General features: G+C 33.7%; 2 protein-coding genes across 2 annotated transcripts; one reads left to right on the top strand and one right to left on the bottom strand.

Annotated features, from left to right (window-relative positions):
* Nucleotides 1-6718, top strand: LOC114175576 (26S proteasome non-ATPase regulatory subunit 1 homolog A-like). Its single transcript, XM_028060328.2, has 13 exons — nucleotides 1-310; nucleotides 807-876; nucleotides 1156-1261; nucleotides 1411-1522; nucleotides 1617-1785; nucleotides 2191-2663; nucleotides 2772-2907; nucleotides 3011-3259; nucleotides 3344-3564; nucleotides 3635-3893; nucleotides 3999-4231; nucleotides 4304-4820; nucleotides 6080-6718. Exons 1-13 carry the CDS (start codon nucleotides 165-167, stop codon nucleotides 6407-6409), a joined length of 3021 nt encoding a protein of 1006 aa, XP_027916129.1. The 5' UTR covers nucleotides 1-164; the 3' UTR covers nucleotides 6410-6718.
* A 2597-nt stretch (nucleotides 6719-9315) lies between these two features.
* LOC114177692 (histidine kinase CRE1-like) lies at nucleotides 9316-16837 on the bottom strand. Its single transcript, XM_028063151.2, has 12 exons — nucleotides 16072-16837; nucleotides 14948-15308; nucleotides 14549-14782; nucleotides 14292-14461; nucleotides 13476-13694; nucleotides 13215-13401; nucleotides 13069-13120; nucleotides 12738-12967; nucleotides 12417-12515; nucleotides 11536-12251; nucleotides 10832-11329; nucleotides 9316-10734 (listed from the first exon to the last, which is right to left on the bottom strand). Exons 2-12 carry the CDS (start codon nucleotides 15242-15244, stop codon nucleotides 10449-10451), a joined length of 2988 nt encoding a protein of 995 aa, XP_027918952.1. The 5' UTR covers nucleotides 15245-15308; nucleotides 16072-16837; the 3' UTR covers nucleotides 9316-10448.
* Nucleotides 16838-19777: the final 2940 nt, after the last annotated feature.

Here is a 19777-nt window from a genome sequence, read left to right as displayed (position 1 = left end):
TACACATTTCAATTTCACTCACAAAACTACCCAAACCCAAACCCTCTCGCAATTGCTTCTGCAACCCTTTCAGATCGCTCGTTCCGTTAAGTACCATTCTCAAACCCTAACCCTAACCCTAGCTGTTGCAATTATTCGTCAATTCAGTTCCTCTTCGCGCAACCATGGCTACGACTTTGGTGAGTTCCGCAGGTGGGATGCTGGCGATGCTCAACGAGCCCCATCTCTCGCTAAAGCTTCACGCGCTCTCCAACCTTAACAACTTGGTCGACACCTTCTGGCCCGAGATCTCCACTAGTCTGCCTAAGATGTGAGCATTCTCTTTTCCTCCTTCGATCTCTGCTTTTTTTCGAATTTGGATTTGGGTTTTGAGTGTGCTTTTTGTTTACACGGAAGTAATATGGTTCCAATTGCTGTGCGCTTTTAGTTTCTCTGAGTGTATTGGTCAATAAAGAAGAATAAAGAACTGTTTAATTGTAGTAATTCAATTGTATTATATTTAATTGCGGTTTAATAGCCAAAGGGGTATTTTTTTTGGTCACCCTTTCCATATATAGTGATAAAATCCATGAGTCAACGTGGTCCTGAAAGCGTGGCTTCTCTAGGAAGGGGAATGTTTTTAGCTGCATCTTCTTAGTGCTGCAACTTGTAGACTTTGTTATTGATGCTTATGGTCTTTATTTTTCTCGATTATCTAATTGTTTGGTTTGCTGTTTGCTTGAATTGAATATTTGGTGTGCGTGGTTAGAACTTAGAAGTGGGAATGTAGAGGATTTAACCGTTTGTTTGTTATGCGTGTCGAACAGAGAGAGTTTACATGAAGATGAGGAGTTTGATCAACATCAAAGGCAACTTGCTGCTCTTTTGGTGTCAAAGGTATGTGTGATCTGTTAATATCTTGAACCAACTTCTAATGGAAAATTCTCGTGACACCAATTTTTCTTGCAAAATCGTTTTCTTTGAAATGGATAATTTTTCACAATATTTGAGATGTAAAAAAAAGTATTGGCTTTCATCTCTTTTTTATCTTTCTCAATTTTTAAAGCAGTCACCAAAGGATATGTTTTCTCCTATCTGGAAAATTTCATCCCTAGATGAAGTCGGTTTCATTGCCTATCTTAGTGATCTAAGTATGCATCACTCTATATTCTTCAGGTTTTTTATTACTTGGGCGAACTTAATGACTCGCTATCGTATGCCCTCGGGGCTGGTCCTCTTTTTGATGTTTCAGAGGATTCTGATTACGTTCACACACTTCTTGGTGAGAGTTATAATCTTTGTTTTTATAAGACAACTGTATGGCCCTCGGCAGGCAACATATAAAGTGTTGTCTGTGAATATAACTAACGATGATTAATCATTCCATCCTAAGGTCCAATGTATATTTTGTTTATTTTTGTCTATCTTCAGCTAAGGCCATAGATGAATATGCTAGTCTAAAGTCGAAGGCAGCAGAGTCAAGTGATGAATCTGTCAAAGTGGACCCAAGGTTGGAAGCCATTGTGGAGAGGCTGTTGGATAAGTATGTGAGCCATAATCATTCTTCTGGTTTCTGTAAACCAAATGTATCTTAATCCTTGCGAATCCCTCACTTTTTGTTGCTTTATCTAATTTAGGTGTATCGTGGATGGAAAATACCAGCAAGCTATGGGAACTGCTATTGAATGCAGGAGATTGGATAAACTAGAGGAGGCAATTACAAGGAGTGACAATGTTCAAGGAACTCTATCATATTGCATTTATGTCTCTCATTCCTTTGTTAACCTTAGGGAATACAGACAGGAGGTAAGGGAATTGAAAGTTTTCTGCTTGTGTTAAGTCCTAAGTACTGTATGTGTCTAGTGAAGTTGGAGGGTTGTATTTCATTGAGATGGGTTATGGTTTTAGTTATCTTTGAAATATCTCTCTGGGCTATGTTTCATAATTTGAATTTTACATCTTTATTAATTGTGTACTCATATGGGATGTGAATATTTTGCTCCTGCATGAATTTATATGGTCAAGTAAGAGGAAGATCAGCTGAATAGTACCTTGAAATTGAACTGAAAAGTTGTTGAGTGGATAAAATTTATTCTTTAACAACTAGTTGGTTTGTGGCATGACCTCCAATTTATAAAAATGTGAATAATACTTTTTAATCATAGTCTTTACTACAGAAGGGTGATATTGATCCTTGTTCTTGTTGTCTAGGTTCTTCGTCTTCTTGTTAAAGTGTTTCAAAAGCTTCCTTCACCAGATTATCTGAGTATTTGTCAGTGTCTTATGTTCTTGGATGAGCCAGAGGGTGTTGCAAGCATACTAGAGAAACTTTTACGTTCTGAAAACAAAGATGATGCTCTTTTGGCATTTCAAATTGCTTTTGATTTGGTAGAGAACGAGCACCAAGCTTTTCTTCTAAATGTTAGAGATCGCCTATCACCACCTAAGTCTCAGCCTTCGGAGGCTGCACAACCAAAACCCAGTGACGCAGATTCTACTCAAAATGCTAGTGCGAATGGACAGGATGATGTCCAAATGACGGATGGTGATTCTGCACCTACAGTTGATGTTCCGGAGGACCCAATTGAAACCCTGTATGCTGAGAGGTTAAACAAAATAAAGGGAATTTTGTCTGGGGAAACTTCAATACAGTTGACTCTGCAGTTCCTTTACAGTCATAACAAGTGAGGCAGTTTGTATGGTCATATCTTCAATTTTGTGGTTGGTTTTAGCCTCACTGAATTATTGTTCTTTGTTCTTATTCTGTTTTTTTTTTTGTAATCTGCATTTAGGTCTGACCTGCTTATTCTGAAGACAATAAAGCAGTCTGTGGAGATGAGGAATAGTGTCTGTCACAGTGCCACAATTTATGCCAATGCAATTATGCATGCTGGAACAACTGTGGATACTTTTCTCAGGGAGAATCTGGTTGGTTATTATGGCTATTTTTCTCCTTATCCCCTCTCCTTGTGTTTCCCATATATTTTGATTACTTCCCATCCTTAAAAATATTGTCTCTTGAAAATCTTAGGATTGGTTGAGCAGAGCTACTAACTGGGCCAAATTTAGTGCAACTGCTGGTCTTGGTGTTATCCACAGAGGCCATTTGCAGCAGGGAAGGTCACTGATGGCACCCTACTTACCTCAGGGTGGGACTGGAGGTGGTGGTAGTCCATATTCAGAAGGCGGTGCTCTCTATGCCCTTGGTCTTATTCATGCTAACCATGGAGAGGGCATCAAACAATTCCTTCGTGATAGCCTGCGCAGTACCACTGTTGAGGTGCTCATAAATAAAGCTTATGATGTTCTTTTGGTAGAATAAGAAATAACCTGTGGTTATATTTAACACAAGCTTCATGGGCAGGTTATTCAACATGGTGCATGTCTAGGTCTTGGATTGGCATCATTGGGAACTGCTGATGAGGATATCTATGAAGAAATAAAGAACGTTCTCTACACTGATAGTGCTGTTGCTGGTGAGGCTGCTGGTATCAGTATGGGTTTACTCATGGTTGGAACTGGTAGTGACAAGGCAAATGAGATGCTCACTTATGCACATGAGACCCAACATGAAAAAATTATTAGGTAAATGTTTTTTACTTGACAAGTTGTGAAATTGGGACTTCTCTTGCTTATGACTGTTCAATAATTTCAGGGGGCTGGCTTTGGGAATAGCACTTACTGTTTATGGGAGAGAAGAGGAAGCAGACACTTTGATTGAGCAGATGACTCGTGATCAGGATCCAATATTGCGTTATGGTGGCATGTATGCATTGGCCTTGGCATACAGGGGAACGGCAAACAATAAGGCAATTCGCCAGTTACTGCACTTTGCTGTATCTGATGTGAGTGATGACGTTAGGAGGACTGCGGTTCTAGCCTTAGGTTTTGTGTTGTACTCTGATCCGGAGCAGGTTAGTTCTATATCTTTGGATTTTCCCTAGTTCTGAATTGCCTTTTCGTGGCTTTATTTTTTGTTTTGGATATTTTTTGATATTTGCAATGTTTATCTACTTCAGACTCCACGGATTGTTTCCCTCCTATCAGAGTCTTACAATCCACATGTTCGATATGGGGCAGCACTTGCTGTTGGTATTTCCTGTGCTGGTACAGGTCTCAGTGAGGCTATCTCTTTATTGGAGCCTTTGACTTCGGATGTTGTTGATTTTGTTCGTCAAGGTGCTCTTATAGCAATGGCTATGGTCATGGTTCAGATCAGTGAAGCTAGTGACTCACGTGTTGGAACATTTAGGTAAGTCCACCCTATTTATTTTGCACATCAAGGCAATAATTTTGTTGTTTTCTGACATACCCTGCACTGTAGGCGACAGTTGGAGAAAATTATCCTTGACAAGCACGAGGATACCATGAGCAAGATGGGAGCAATTTTGGCCTCAGGAATCCTTGATGCTGGTGGCAGAAATGTGACCATAAGGCTACTTTCTAAGACAAAACATGATAAAATTACTGCAGTGGTTGGTCTTGCAGTTTTCAGCCAATTTTGGTATTGGTACCCTCTTATCTATTTTGTAAGCCTGGCTTTTTCCCCCACAGCTTTTATTGGTCTGAACTATGACCTGAAATCTCCTAAATTTGAGTTCTTGTCACATGCAAAGCCTTCACTTTTTGAATATCCTAAACCTACTACCGTTCCTACCACTACTTCAACTGTGAAGCTTCCCACTGCTGTTCTGTCAACATCAGCTAAGGCTAAAGCTAGGGCTAAGAAAGCTGAAGAGCAGAAGGCAAATGCTGAAATTTCATCTGCTCCTGACTCTTCATCTGCACCAAGTGGTGGGAAAGGGAAGTCATCTGGTGAAAAGGATGGAGATTCAATGCAGGTATTGCATTTTTTAATTAATTATTGAAGGCTTTCCTTTCATGTTCCTGAATTCAAAGCATTATTCGACTATTAGTTACTATCTTTTATTGTGTGCGGGCTCGGGAGAAATTTTCTTTACTAGCTTTAAGTTAACACTTTTGACCTATGAAGCTCGTATATGCCTCTCAAATAGCATGTCCTTGTGTGCGGACACTGACACACATTGAACACTGACACGTGTATGACAACTATTGGTGAAATGTCGAATTCAAAAAATATTTGTTGTCTCTGACATAATTTTGACATGGTTTGAACTCAATGTTAATAAAGATATTTAATACAAAGATTTTCTTAAAACTCAAACTTACTATATACGTCTCTATTATGATTATACAAATAAGGAACAAATGCTATATGATCATGAGTATTTAGATTATATATGTATTATTGAGAATGTTTTTATTAATCTCCTATCATATGTTCATATGATGTGAAATTTTTTAAAGTTGCTAATTTGTCTTTAAATGAATCCTGACTAAACTGTTTTCTTTTTTTTAATAATGATGACCAAGAAGGGGTGAAATGTCTTGAATGATCTACATCTTCCTTTCTCTTTTTGGATGATATATAAATGAATTAAATTCATTTTTTAATTAGGTGACAAAGTGTTTAGATAATTTTATTTAACTAATCTTGTTTATAGGTGATTTTGAATACTTAAATATTGATTGTCGATTTAAATAATTCATAGTAATTTAATATATAGATCCGTGTCACCTGTTCTACATTTTGGAGATTACACGTGTTGAAGTGTCCTTGTCCGGTATTTGTGTTATCTGTGTCATTTTCCGTGTTACATAGCTTTTAAGTAAAGGGAATACGGATTGTGGATTGCAGTTTTGAAACTGCATCTATTTATTTGGTGGTTATGAAATAGGTCTAAGACTTGGTATGTAAGGAGGGGGAATGTAGCTAAATTGCTGTTAGAAAATGATTGATCCTGGAGATCCAATGGTCCCTGAAAGCTCTTTGCTGGATCTTTTTTTTTTTTTGTGTGTAGGCAGAATTTAGCATAAACATTTCCTTCATTGCAAAGTTGATATTGTACTTGTTGGACATCTCACATCAATAAGATATATAACTAATTTATAATATAAAATACGACCTTACAAGTCTTACAAATATGACTTAAAATCTATATTTGAAATTGTTAGATCCATGACTTATCAACATGTATATGTTTGCTTGATGACCTTTTAAAATTTCACTTTTCTGTAGGTTGATAGCCCATCGACGGAGAAGAAATCAGAACCTGAATCATCTTTTGAGATTCTGACTAATCCTGCAAGGGTGGTTCCTGCGCAGGAGAAGGTTATTAAATTTTTGCAGGACAGCAGATATGTTCCAGTGAAGTTGGCACCTTCAGGATTTGTGCTTCTCAAAGACTTGCGTCCTACTGAGCCAGAAGTGCTTGCTCTCACTGATACGCCCTCATCAACCACAACTTCAGCTGCTGGTGGGTCAGCAACTGGATTGCAGAGTTCTTCATCAGCCATGGCTGTGGACGAGGAACCCCAACCTCCTCAACCATTTGAATACAGCTCATGAGTTTGGTCCTCATTCGCAAAGTTCATTCATCATGGTCCTTGTGATAAATTGGTTCTTCCGAGAAATGGTTCAGCTCAACTGCACTGTTGCCTATTTTAAGTCGATTTCTGGGGCTATAAATTTCATTTTTCCTGAATGCACTATACTGTGGTTTTTGCTCCATTATGTAGTTAATATCTGAACCAGTTCATACTAAATTGGGGCGCAGAAGCAGCGTGCGGCCAACCTCATGTGTTAATTTGTTTTTTTATAGTCTCCGATTTGTTTTTGACGAACTCCAATTCTAGAGTAGTGGCACTGTTTTTTTTCTCTTGATCTTTAATATTTACTATCAAGAACACGAGATTACGAATTTCTGAAAATGGATTTAAGTTTTCATATCGCTTCTTAATTGTACTCCATAGTCGTGAGATTAGAGAAGAAATTAGGATTAATTAGAATAGCAGGTATTGCAAGCCTATTCGAATAGCAGGTTTTGTAAGACAATCTTCGTCGCAGAGTATCTCATGGAATATTCATAGAAAGTGTCATTCTTTATTCATTGTAACACATTAACTAAGACAAAATTGATCATAAAAGATTTAGAGTACTTAATAAAAAAAGAAAAGTATGAATAAATGAAAGGTTATTATATTCATAAAGAACAAAAATGTATAAACTTTTTAAGATAAAAAAAAATTGTTAATGGCAGATAACAATGACTTATATATACATAAAATTAATATTTCAAATAAATTAACATTATAAAAGATATGCCATTCATGTTAACTCAATAAAGTTTAATTGAGATATTTCAACTGTTAAGCTAAAAAAGAATAATTGATAAAAAATAATATAAAAATAACAATTTTAATAAATATTAATTTAAATGTGTTATTCATTTATATAATAAAGTATATTATTTATAATAAAATTTATCAGTTTTATCTAACATTTAAACTTTAGATATTTAAAGGATTTCCTCTTCTACGAGTGCTTCTGGCTTCTAAATAGAAAAGCAACATTTTTTTTACTGTGTTTGAAATCGCAAATGATATAACAGTTTAACATAACATTAAAATGATTTTAGCACTCACTCAGTATCATTGGTGTTTAAATTTTGGTAATTGTAATAGCAAACATCATATTTATGGGAAGTTTACTCCCATTCTTTTCTTAAAAAAATCAATGAATTGAAAATATTTAATGATAATACAATATTGAACACGTCAAAAAACTCAATTTTTTGTTTGTTTTAAAAAAAATCAGTCTTATATACAATTTCATCATTTTCCAAAAGAAAAAACAGTCCTTTAATGTTATGTATACATTTCAACTTCCCGTCTTCTAAACTTAGAATCTACTATGTGAGAATTGTGTAATCCTCTTCTTTTTTAAAACTAAACATTTTATTAAGTTTAATTTTAAAAATCTACTCTCCATCAAAGTTCCAGTAAATAACAGGTTTGGTTTAATTAAATTTTAAGTATCTGATAAATCAATTTAAATTTATTAAGTACTCACTAAACTTATCTTATTCCACTGTTTAATTTAAAATTTCTATTAATTATATGATAAGATTTTGAATTATTAAGTATTCAATAAATTTATCTTATCCCACTGTTTAATTTTCTAATAATTATATCCATTATGATATCATTATTAAGCGATTAACATAATTGTTATATACTATTTTACTATTTTAAAATTATAATATTACAAAATTATAAAATTATAACTAAATGACAAAAACCAAATATAACAAATAAATTTATTAAGTACATAGTAAATCAAAAAATAATTTATCAATACTTAATAAATTATAAAAGTAACAAAAGTAATTTATTCAATAATAAAAATAATTTATTGGGTAAAAATAGTTTATTGATACTCAGTAAACTTTAAAAGTAATTTATTGGATACACAGTAAATTATAAAATTAATTTATTAGATGTTCAGTAAACTATAAAAGTAATTTATTGAGTAAATTATACATAAAAATAATTTATTGAATACTCAGTAAATTATACAATAATTCATTGAATACTAAACTATAAAAATAATTCATTGAATACTCATACTCATTAAACTATTAAGGATTAAATATACTCATTAAACTATTAAGGGTCATGATTTAATTTTAGAAATGTGTTATTTAATTATTTTTAATCAATTTTTTTGTATAAACATATTTTTATTCCAATATTAATCTAAATAATATATTCATTCCTTCTCGTTTGTATGTCATTATTATCTATCTATAACGATAATAAACAAATAAACAAATAATAAAGATCTATAACAAATAAACAAATAATAAAGATCTATAACAATAAAGAAGATTTTTCTTTTTTGTCCGTATTTCATAATACTCATTTTACTCTTAGTTATTTTATAAATAATTTAGTTTTAATCATTTTTCTACAAATCTCTTTTATCTTTTATCTTATTTTTAATATTTTTTTACAAATCTCTTTTATCTTAAATTATTATTTAAATTTTCTAATATTTTTAATCATTTACTAAAAAACCTTTTTTTTAATATTTTTTTATAAATCTCTTTTTATCTTTTATCTTATTTTTTTTAAAATTTTATATTTAATAACTATTTTAAAAATTAAAACAACAATTTGTTATTGATCTTATTGAAAATTAAAAGATGGGGGCATGTGTGTTCCCTAGTTACATCTAAACAAAATACCTTAAACTTTTTGGTCAAACAAATTCAGATATAGTGAGAGCAAACGAAAGTCTCAACCTCAAACAACATACTCAACGGTTTCTGTAGAAAAATGTTATGTTGTTATCTATCTTAATTGAATTTATTGATTCAAATAGATTATAAAAAAGTCATCAATCAAATTAATAAAATAAAATATGTTGATATAATAGGAGGTTAATAAAGATCAATGAACCAGAAGAGAACATAACATAAAACAGAAGTAGTTTTATTAATTTGGTGAGAGAAGGAAACATGCGTAGCATTTATCTCATAACATGACATGATTTTACACTGTGTTGATGATTGATGTTAACTACTTGTGTTGATGTGTTCCAGTCCCAGGAAGCTTCTCTTTTATTTTCTCTATGATTCCTTTCTTCTGCTTCTCTCCACTGTTGTTGCTGTTGCTGTTATCATAATTGCTATTTCTGGTATCATAATCTTCAGCTATGACTTGTGTACTTCCACCGCCACCGCCGCCACCAAACCCAACTCCGGTGGTGTCTCCGGTGGTCTCCATTTCCTGCTGAACAGGATCCTTACTGATAGTAGCAGCACCGTACTGATTCTGATACTGTTCCATATTCATTTTCTTTTTCTTTCTTTCTTCCAACTTCTACCACTTTCACACCCACCAACCTAATTTATATGCATGCACTTGCTACAGACATTAAACTCATTCTTTCTATATGCATGTCATGTCATTTCCAGAGTCTGCCACCTCATTATGTTGCTACCAACTCTTGACACGTGTACGTTATTCCTTCTCTTTCCTCACAAAACAATACATATAAACTCTCTTAAGTATGTTTCTCGAAGTTACTAGTATGATATAGGAGATGGATAATTTCATTTGACAGTAATATAATGTTCTATTGTGAGAATGAAAATGAAGTGAGTTATTTAAAAGCCATGGAAAGAAATTGGAAATGTAGAAAAAAGCATATGGAAGCCTTTTCCTTCTGATGAACAATAATAGTAGTAACTAACCAAATCTTGTACAAGACAATTTTACAGCAAAAAGGATTTCAAAACTAAAAAAAATAGACTATAGTGATACCCTTCTGATAGGGAGTATCGAGATGCCAAAGAAAAATATTGAATTTACATGATTTTCCTCATCCCTTGGGAGATCTGTACACTAGTTGGGGTAGTAGTGGTATACATCTTTTCGGGTTGAAATTGAAATCATGTTCAGCTGGTGGTTAGAAATGAATGATCACTGCATAATCTAAGATATGTTGAAACCAACTGAAGCTGTTGTTGTGTATGTTGAAGCACATTCAGATGACTAGCAAACTATGAAAAATGCCAGTAGTGAGAGTGTGTCCAATTCAATTAAGTTCTGTTGCCATTCTGTAATGAGTTGTTGTTGTTGTTGTTGTCTGAGGTAGGTTTTGGGTTGAAAAACTTTGCAACTGCTTGATACAGATTTTCTTCCTCAAAAGGCTTTGTTACGTAACCATCCATTCCACATTCCACACACTTCTCGCATGTTGCTTGAATTACATCTGCTGTCATGGCCAATATAGGTAAATGGTACTCCTTTTTCCACCCATTTCCTTCACCACATTCACCATTTGCCTTTCTCTCCATTTCCCGAATTTTCCCAGTTGCTTGAAACCTGCAAATAGTTTCATCATATACATATTTAGATGCTTCATCTATAAAAGATTTGATTTTTAATATCATATTAAGAAGGGAAATGATAAGAAACGTACCCGTCCATTTCTGGCATTTGAATATCCATGAAGCAAGCATCAAAATTGTGAGGCAATTGAAGCATTTCAAGAGCAATTTTGCCACTTTCTGCACATGTCACATGAGCTCCAAAATTTTGTAATGCACCTGCAGCGACCCTTCTATTTACCCTATTGTCATCAACCACTAGTATTTTTTTCCCACAAAGAAGGCTTCGTGCAAAAGATGAACCCGTGTCCTTTCCTAGCTGTCTCTTCTTCCCTGTTCCCAGAACTTGTTGAAGACATGCAGCCACCATGCTGGCTCTCAGAGGCTTCATGATCACAGTATCACTGAAACCTGCTGCTTTAGCTTTATCAAATTCAGTATTAGTAATGTTGGTTGCAAGAAGGATCATTTGAGGTATCTTAAACATGTGCCCGTTCTGTTTCCAGTCCAGTTGCCACACGTTGAAGATCCCATCCTCTCCACAAATCCACGAGTCTTTCTCAACAAAAATCATATCAGGCTGAAATATTCTGCCATATCCAACCAGTTTACACAGTCAATGAACTGAACAACAGCAATATCTCAAACAAAAACTAGTATCTAGCGAGAACAAAATTTATTAACTATAGAAAACCACATCACAACAACATTCGAAAACTCACTATTCATAAGCACATGCGTATCAAATTCAGTTTCTTCATAATTGACAACTATATAAGAGAAACTAAAATCTTACCCTGAGGTCAAAGACCAATTTTTCCCACATAAAGAAACAGCCTTGTTGATGCTATTTGCTACTTTGGCCTGAATCCCTAGTCTCTTCAGATGGTATCTAGTAACAGCTGCTCTAACAGGTTTTCCATCAACCACAATGGCTTTAAACCCTCTAAAACTGGAACGCAGGTCTTCCAAGTTATGTTTCTTCATGTCAGTGATTGAATTTTTCTTGATTGTTCCAAAATCTGCAGTGAATGAAAACGTGCTCCCAATCTGGGGCCGGCTTATAAAACTGATCTCACCACCCATCAGTTCAACCAGGCACTTGCTTATACTCAAGCCAATCCCAGTACCACCATAATGTCTTGAGGTTGAGCTATCTGCCTGTACAAAAGGCATGAAAATCTTATCTTGGGCTATGAAAGGAATTCCATTCCCAGTGTCCTCCACACTCACCATCAAGGTCACTTGCTCATAGGATTCACTGGCCACCTTTTTAACTGAATCATCGAAGAAAAATTCTTCATCGGCGATCAGATGCTTGAAATTGTCCCAGCTGTTCCGTTCATCAGCTGCTTCATGTCCACTTAAAGTTTTGAAATTATAACCACCGCTAGACACATGCACAACTTCATCTGATCGTCCATTGAGATAAGTCTCCACTTTCCCATTCATTGTGGAAATCCTATTTTCTGCTAGATGGACTTTCACCAATATATGTCCTCGCTCAGTGAACTGCAAGATTATAATCAGTAATGTTACCACGAATTACCTAGCTAATAAGGATTCAAACATCCTCTTAATAGTTAGAAAATTGAACAAAGTTATACCAGAAAGACATGCTAGTAATGCAAATATGCACATAACATTAGACAAGTTAACTTTGAAAATTTCACTTACTTTAACAGAATTGCCAACAAGGTTTGTTACTATTTGTCTGAATCTTCCATGATCTCCCATGACAATATCTGGAACTTTATCAGAAACAAACACTGCCAGCTATAGTTCCCAAAACCATATTAAGTCCAAGCCAGAAGAATTGTGAATAGGAACCCCAGTAGCCACATTGTCACGAAAGACATACGAATCCAGAAAGGTGAAACAGATCAAAATGAAATGAGATAATTAGTTCAAGAAATACAAAACAGAATTATGAAATTCTGCAACTCATAAAGCTAAATGATCTTCAGACCTTCACAAGAATTTAGCAACTAGACATACCTCTAAACCTTTGTGCCGAGACTTCTCAGAAAAAAGAGAAAGGACATCATCAAGTATGGATCGAATGTCAAATGGAACTGTTTCCAGCTCTAACTTGCCAGCTTCAATTTTGGCTCGGTCAAGCACTTCATTTATCAATGCTATCAGAGCCATCCCACATGCTTGAGCAGTCTGAGCATAATCTAGTTGAGTGGAACTCAATTCTGTGCCTAGAAGCAGACCGAGCATTCCTACAGTAACATGGGGTTTGAAGATAGCATCACTAATAGTAATGAGAAAGTAGGCAAGAAAGAATGTTACTTTTTAGGGGTAGAGAAATTTCGGATGTTACCTAAAATGCCATTCATGGGTGTTCTGATTTCATGAGAGACAGTAGCTAGAAACTGATATTATAGAAAGAAAAAAATGCAGTTTTAGTGATCATGGAGCCATAAAAGGAACTAATTAACTGTGCTAACGATAAGCCAGGAAAAGAACCTGTGACTTGGCAATATCAGCTGATTCTGCACGGACTTTTAATTCTGCCATTTTATGAAAATCATCCTCTACTTTGACAATACGATTTCCAGCACTATACAAAATATAACCCACTAATAAAAGAATCACAAAAAATAAGAATGCCGTGGTAAGTGCTATCCAGTTCGTTGGTGCCTTCTGGTGATACCTGTTAAAAAACTTGATGATAAGCATCTGCTGACTAAACATTTCACAGAAGGTACAACAGCAAGAGGCACCTACCTACATATCATTTTATGTTTCCTGTATGGATCTCCAAAATCAAGCTTACTTTCATGGACAAGAGACATGTCACCTTCTTCATCTTGCTTGCCATACATGATTAAGGGATCAGTAAAGTTTGTGATGTCATATACGTTCACCAAAATTGCTTGGTTACCAGCAAGTTGACCAAGTAAATTCTCCACGAGGGACTCAACATCAAAGGATCCTCCAACATATCTGCTTCAAATTAAAAATTTCAGCGACAACACGGAATTTAAAAGAATACAAGGTTACGGATAACATAAAGCCATCAGATTGAACCAAAGCTAACAAACTTATTCTACAGGTTTTCTATAGAGGAATTATGAAATTCCAACCACAACCCAGAAAGGAAAAGAAAAAAGGACTAGTAGCACAAAACTAACTCTTACAATGGATATGAAACAGAGGTGGCTATCATAAATGTCTTAGGTCTTCAGTACAGGTAAATGCAATAGTAATGGACACAGTAGCCAGAGTAAACCTATCCTTTATCATCATGTATTGACATTTAGAGGAATCAACAGGGTTACAAACTGAGTCTTGAACTTGAGAATAGGTGAAGTCTTCAGTAGAATTATAATTATTATTATATTTACCATTATTTTGGACTATATAAAAAGAAACGTACCTACTTACCCTCTAACGCACTTTAAAATGCATCACTTACTCACATGAGCCTATGATTTTAACCATCCCTCATTCTCTTACCACTCATATGAGCCACAAGACAAACACCAAAATGTTGTGAAAACAAACTTGGCACAAGCCATAAAAGAATTCACAAGGACATACCCTGCTGTTGCTTTAATGCGCTCTTCCATTGTTGGCTTTGAAGGGAGCTTAGATTTATAAACAGGAAATGTCAAAACCACACCAAGATGATGAGAACCCAACAGCTTAAAAGGGCTAGTGAGAACAGCTTTCCCAGTGGCCCTAGCCCTCAAAATATTCTCTCGGTCCTCCTGCATCACACATCAGACAAACTAAAGTCAGAAAGTTATAGACTGATAATATAAGCAAAAATAATGTTGAAAAGGTTTGTAATTTACCTCCCCGGACATCATATCGAGAGATTCGAGGTAAGAAACAGTTTCTTGTGCAAATATCACCGGTGCATACTCATCTCTAACCTGAGAAGGCTTTCTTTCCATTGTCTTTATAACCCATCCATGTTGCTTCTCAAATGATTCTCTCTCGGAGTTAACCACTCTTTGTGCATAGGCCACTCCACTGAGCAATGGCCTTTCAAATGCTGTCCTGGCTGTATACTCTGCAAAGGTTTCCTGGTGAGCAACAAACAATAGTCAAGATATGCAAAAATCTGAGTAGAAAAACCACAAGATAGCATTAGAAGAACATTGTGAAGAAATCAGAAATGAGAAAAAAACAAACCCACCATGTCATAACTAGTTCCAAGCACAAAGCACAATGGAAGATCAAACACAAACCTGATCAATTGCAGAAGGTGTTCTGTAGTAGTGGAAGGTTGAAACAAGGATGGCAAGGGCATGGACGTGGTTGACACTAACACTGAATTGATCTTGCAGCATTCTTGCCCTTTGATCACAGAGGCTACCGAGCACCTCTTTTCTTCTGACTTTAGTGTCAGCATCCATTTTAGTATAGATGCACCAACCAATTAGAGCCATGAGAAGGATCCACAGCATCAAAAGCTTGGGAAGCCATGCCCTATGTGCCTGAATGAAAGTGTTCTTTCCATTGCTCCCTGCTTGCTCACTCTTCATCTTCAAACCAAGACCTATCACCAACAATTTCTCACTGCCCCTATCTTTCTTCCCTATTCATTATCTATAAAAATTTGGAAGAAGCCCAAAAATAATTGTGGTTAGTGCTTATATAGGAGGACTACACTTTGCTTAAAGCTGAAAGTACTCGCAAAAACTCAGACACTTTTCTCTGATGGTTGCAAGAAAAAGGTCACAGATCAAAACTCCATGTACGGCATCATTGCGGCATTGTTTTGCGCGATTCAAAACTCAGAAAGAAGACGCAAAAGCAAACCAAGCACAATGAATGATTGACCAATTGGGCAAATTATTTTCTTTGTTTTTATCTCTTATTAAAGAAACCAAGTCTATTTCAAAATCCACCACCCAAAAAAGGAAAAAGAAAAAGAAAAGAAAAACATGTCACTCACAGACCCAGATTTTAAAAGAAAAAAAACTGATAAACAAGCACGAGTCTCAAAAGCTGTTAAAAGGAGAAAAAAAAAAAAAAGAAGCTCAATTTCCAAAGAACCACCTTCCCCTCCCCCAACAGCCAATATTTGTGTGTTTCAACAGCGTTTTAGGATTTAAGGATCAGAATAAAAAAAATGAAAGAGAACTCTAATCAATAATCATGCTGAGTAGGCGTGAAACCAGTGTTTGCTTAAGGACAAAGAACAGCACGTTCACCTTCTTTCCTCTATATAATAATCAAAGCCAGAGATTGACCCCAAAAATACCATACACACACAGCGAAGCACACAACCCAATGAGAAAGGGATAGAGATGGTAAAGAGGGTTGTTGAGACTTGAGAACAAGAAAGAAAATAAAAAACCATGTTTACCTGTCTGTACAGGAAAGAGAACAAGGTGGCTGTACAATGAACAATTGGAACCAATTTGGTTTGGTCTTGATCTGAGTGTGCCCCCCCTTCTCTCTCTCTCTCACTCCATGTACTTGTTTAATTTTTATACCCTTTATTATTCTTTTCTCTTGTTTACTTTTTTCTTGGCTTAATTTAAGCACATAACAAAACTAAATCGAATTTTCCCGATTTTCCCAGATACGCTGTTGTCCCCCTTCCACTTCACAGTTCACACACACAACACAAAAAATATAGTACATCAGTCAAGTCAAGACCTCTCTCTCTTTCTCTCTCTCTATCTCTCTCTCTCTCATTCTTTGCAACAATGCTAATGAATTTCTTTTCACACCAACTGTGTCTCACTGTCTCCTCCCCAAGTTGGTAATCTTTTTCAACAGGCTTAGAAGAAACTCAACCTCCCAATTCAAAGAACCATGAAGCATGAAGCGTTTGGTATGGACTATTATGGATCATGGACCAGTGAGTGAATGGAGTGTTAACTAATTACCTTTTTGGTGTTTTTTCCTACTTTGGAACCTGTATGTCTGAAAAGATTGAAACTTTACAGTCTCCACACTATCTTCACTTCAAGCACGCCACTTTCATGCAGCCCGAATCATTTTCATTTTTTCCTCACCTGGGTCTTTCTCACTTCCACCATTCTCTTGTACTTTTGTTGCGTTCCAACGTTAGGAATTGAAACGGCGAAGAGAGAGAAACAAAAAGGAGGAGAGAGAAAAACCAGAAACTGGAAATCGCAATCACAAATCTGAGCGATAATGACATGGCGACAAGGCGCGGATCTTATTCCCGCTTGAATTACCCGAAATACCCTCACCATATTAATTACTTACTTAATTAATTAGTTGGCTTGTCTTTACTCTTATTGTGACTTTGAAGACTAATAAGCCAATGTTACCTTCACACAGTACAAGCAGTTATTTTAGTTATTTTTTTAGGTTTTCTTTGTCAAACTAACACAACATTAGTTAATGTTTCATTATTAAATAACCTCACATTATAAAAATGTCTTGCCCTTACCTCCTTGTCCTTTTGCTAAATTCTCACTTTGCCTTAGATTATTTGATTGCACTTTTTTGCTTAATTCTCATTCTTGGAAAAACAAATCTAAGACGCAGTAATATTTATTTCCTTCTTTTTACATTAAATTGTATGTCTGTCCAAAATTTATTTTAAATATATTTTTTTATTTTTTAAAATAAAACTAATCATCAAAATAGAAGAGTCTTTACCCGTGAACATCGGTTAATTGGTTGGTACAATATGTACTTTTTCCACCACTGTGTTCCACTATCGACTTTGTCAAAGTCAACTAATATTGTTGTTCATATTTGATCTGCATTGGATTATGATCTAAACACTGGTTTTACTTAAATGCTTAAAATTACGATTCATTAATAAAATTATAAAATTCTAAATTTTTTTATTCTGACCAGAGGACATGGGATAAAAGACTTCAAAAGAAAAAAATTAAATAAAATTATTTACATAAAAAAAATATGAATGAAAATAAATAAAAAAAATCTTCATTTACTATTATTTAAATAACTTAATCTTCATTATGGAATTTTCGATGTATTGTTAACTTCTTTTAGATTTTAACACATTACAGTTAAGTGTCAACTATCGTGAGCGACGGGGAAAAAATAGATTTCACATCCTTATCAAGAAGTTTAATCAAAACCTAAGTACATTGTTTTTCTTCCTTCTAAATTGCATCATTGTCAATAAGTTTAATTTGATATTAAAAAACTTGCGTCGTCAATCCAACTACATTTATTTATCCAGAAGACGTTTTAAGAAAATTATTATCATTTTAAGATTAATTATTAGTTCTGAACAACATAATCTACTTTACCATTTTTCATGTTGCTTTCATTTATGATAAGTACGTAAAATAATTAAATTAGATACAGATAAATAATCTTAAAAGATAATAACTTCTAATTATATATATATATATATATATATATATATATATATATATATATATATATATTTTTTATTGTAATTGGATTCAACTTCGAAAAGTAAAGAGTAAACAGATATCGTTGGTATTCTTAAAGTTTCAATAACGATATTTTCTTAATTGATTTGTTTGCAAATAACTATTTGGAAGAGCTAATCTCTTTCTAATGGATTTCGCTCAACATAATAAAGATTAGGACTGAAAAAATATATATCTTATTGGACTTTAAAAAATTTGAAATAAAATTAAATATACGAATAATATTGAATAAATAAAATTAAGTAAAATAGATAATTTTGATCGAATTTAACGAGTTAAAATTTTATGAATATCTAAATTAACCCAAATTTTTAATTTTAATACTTATAAATTTGTAAATACATTTTAATACGATAAAGTAACTAATTATTTGTTGTCACTCAAATTGGTCATTATTCAATTACTTTTTTATAGTTAACTATGACTTTATAAATTAGATACTTCATTGATAAATATCAATAAAGTATCATAAAATATGGAACACAGGTACGTGTCAAACATAAATACGTGTTATTCAACTAGTTGAAATATCGGTATATCATGATTTTTCAACCCTAAAAGTACGTATAAATTTATTATCTTGGAAAATTTAGTTAAAAGTGGCATCATGTTTTACGGTATGAATTTAGTTAGTATTTTTTTTACAAGAAAATAACATTTCAATAACAAATACATGGTATTTTGACGTTATTTAAGTAACTTAATATTTATTATGGATTTTTTAATGTAGTGTTAACTTCATTTCAATTTAATCACCAAACATTTAAGTGTCAACTACGTAAGTGGCGGGGCAGAATTAGATTTCACATCCTTTTCAATAAATTTAATCAAATCACAGGTAGAGTGTTTTTTTCCTTCTAATTTACATCATTGTCAATAATAAATTTAATTTCATATTAAAAAAATATGCATCGTCTTTCCGACTATTTTTATTTATCCAGAAGACATTTTGAGATTAATTATTATTATACATAGTGTACTTACCATTTTTCATGTTGGTTTCATTCATGATAAGTACGTAATATATTAAATTAGATACAGATAAATAAACACTTAAAATTAACGATATTTATTACTGCGTATTATAAAATGAGTTGTAAACAACCATGGGAAACTTATAAATAATAAAACAATGTCTCACCTAAGCAAAATGATTCACATGATTAACAATGATAATTATAACGTTGTTAATTAGTTTTTTATTTTATCGTCTCCTTAATAGAAGCTTGGGTTACATGTTACTTTACAGAACTTTTTAGATTTTTTTATTGTTCAAATCTTCTGATGCATGTGGGTCTAATAGGACCAAATTAACATGTTAAATCCCTTTCTAAATGCAGATACTAGCTGGCAACAAACTAATAATAATAATAATAATTAATAAAATTATTATTCTTACATTGATTGGATTTATTGGAAAAATTTAGGATCAATTTTTACGATGTAATTTACTTTTTTAATTTTTTTAATAAAATTATAGTTTAAATTTTAATATCTGTGTATGTTATAATCGCTTATGAAAATTTTCAGTATTTAGATGCATTGTCGCGTGAACGCACTATCTTTAGTTTTTCTTTTTAGAAAGAAAAAACAAAAATTTGTAGTAATCATACGTACGTTACAAATTATCGTTACATTTATGACTAATACATAAAA

Source organism: Vigna unguiculata, chromosome 3 (assembly GCF_037176805.1).
Source record: "Vigna unguiculata cultivar grain cowpea cultivar isolate G323 ecotype 2 chromosome 3, ASM3717680v1, whole genome shotgun sequence".
NCBI lineage: Eukaryota > Viridiplantae > Streptophyta > Magnoliopsida > Fabales > Fabaceae > Vigna > Vigna unguiculata.
Note: the sequence above shows the minus strand (reverse complement) of the source record. Positions and strands in the feature narration are given on the sequence as shown.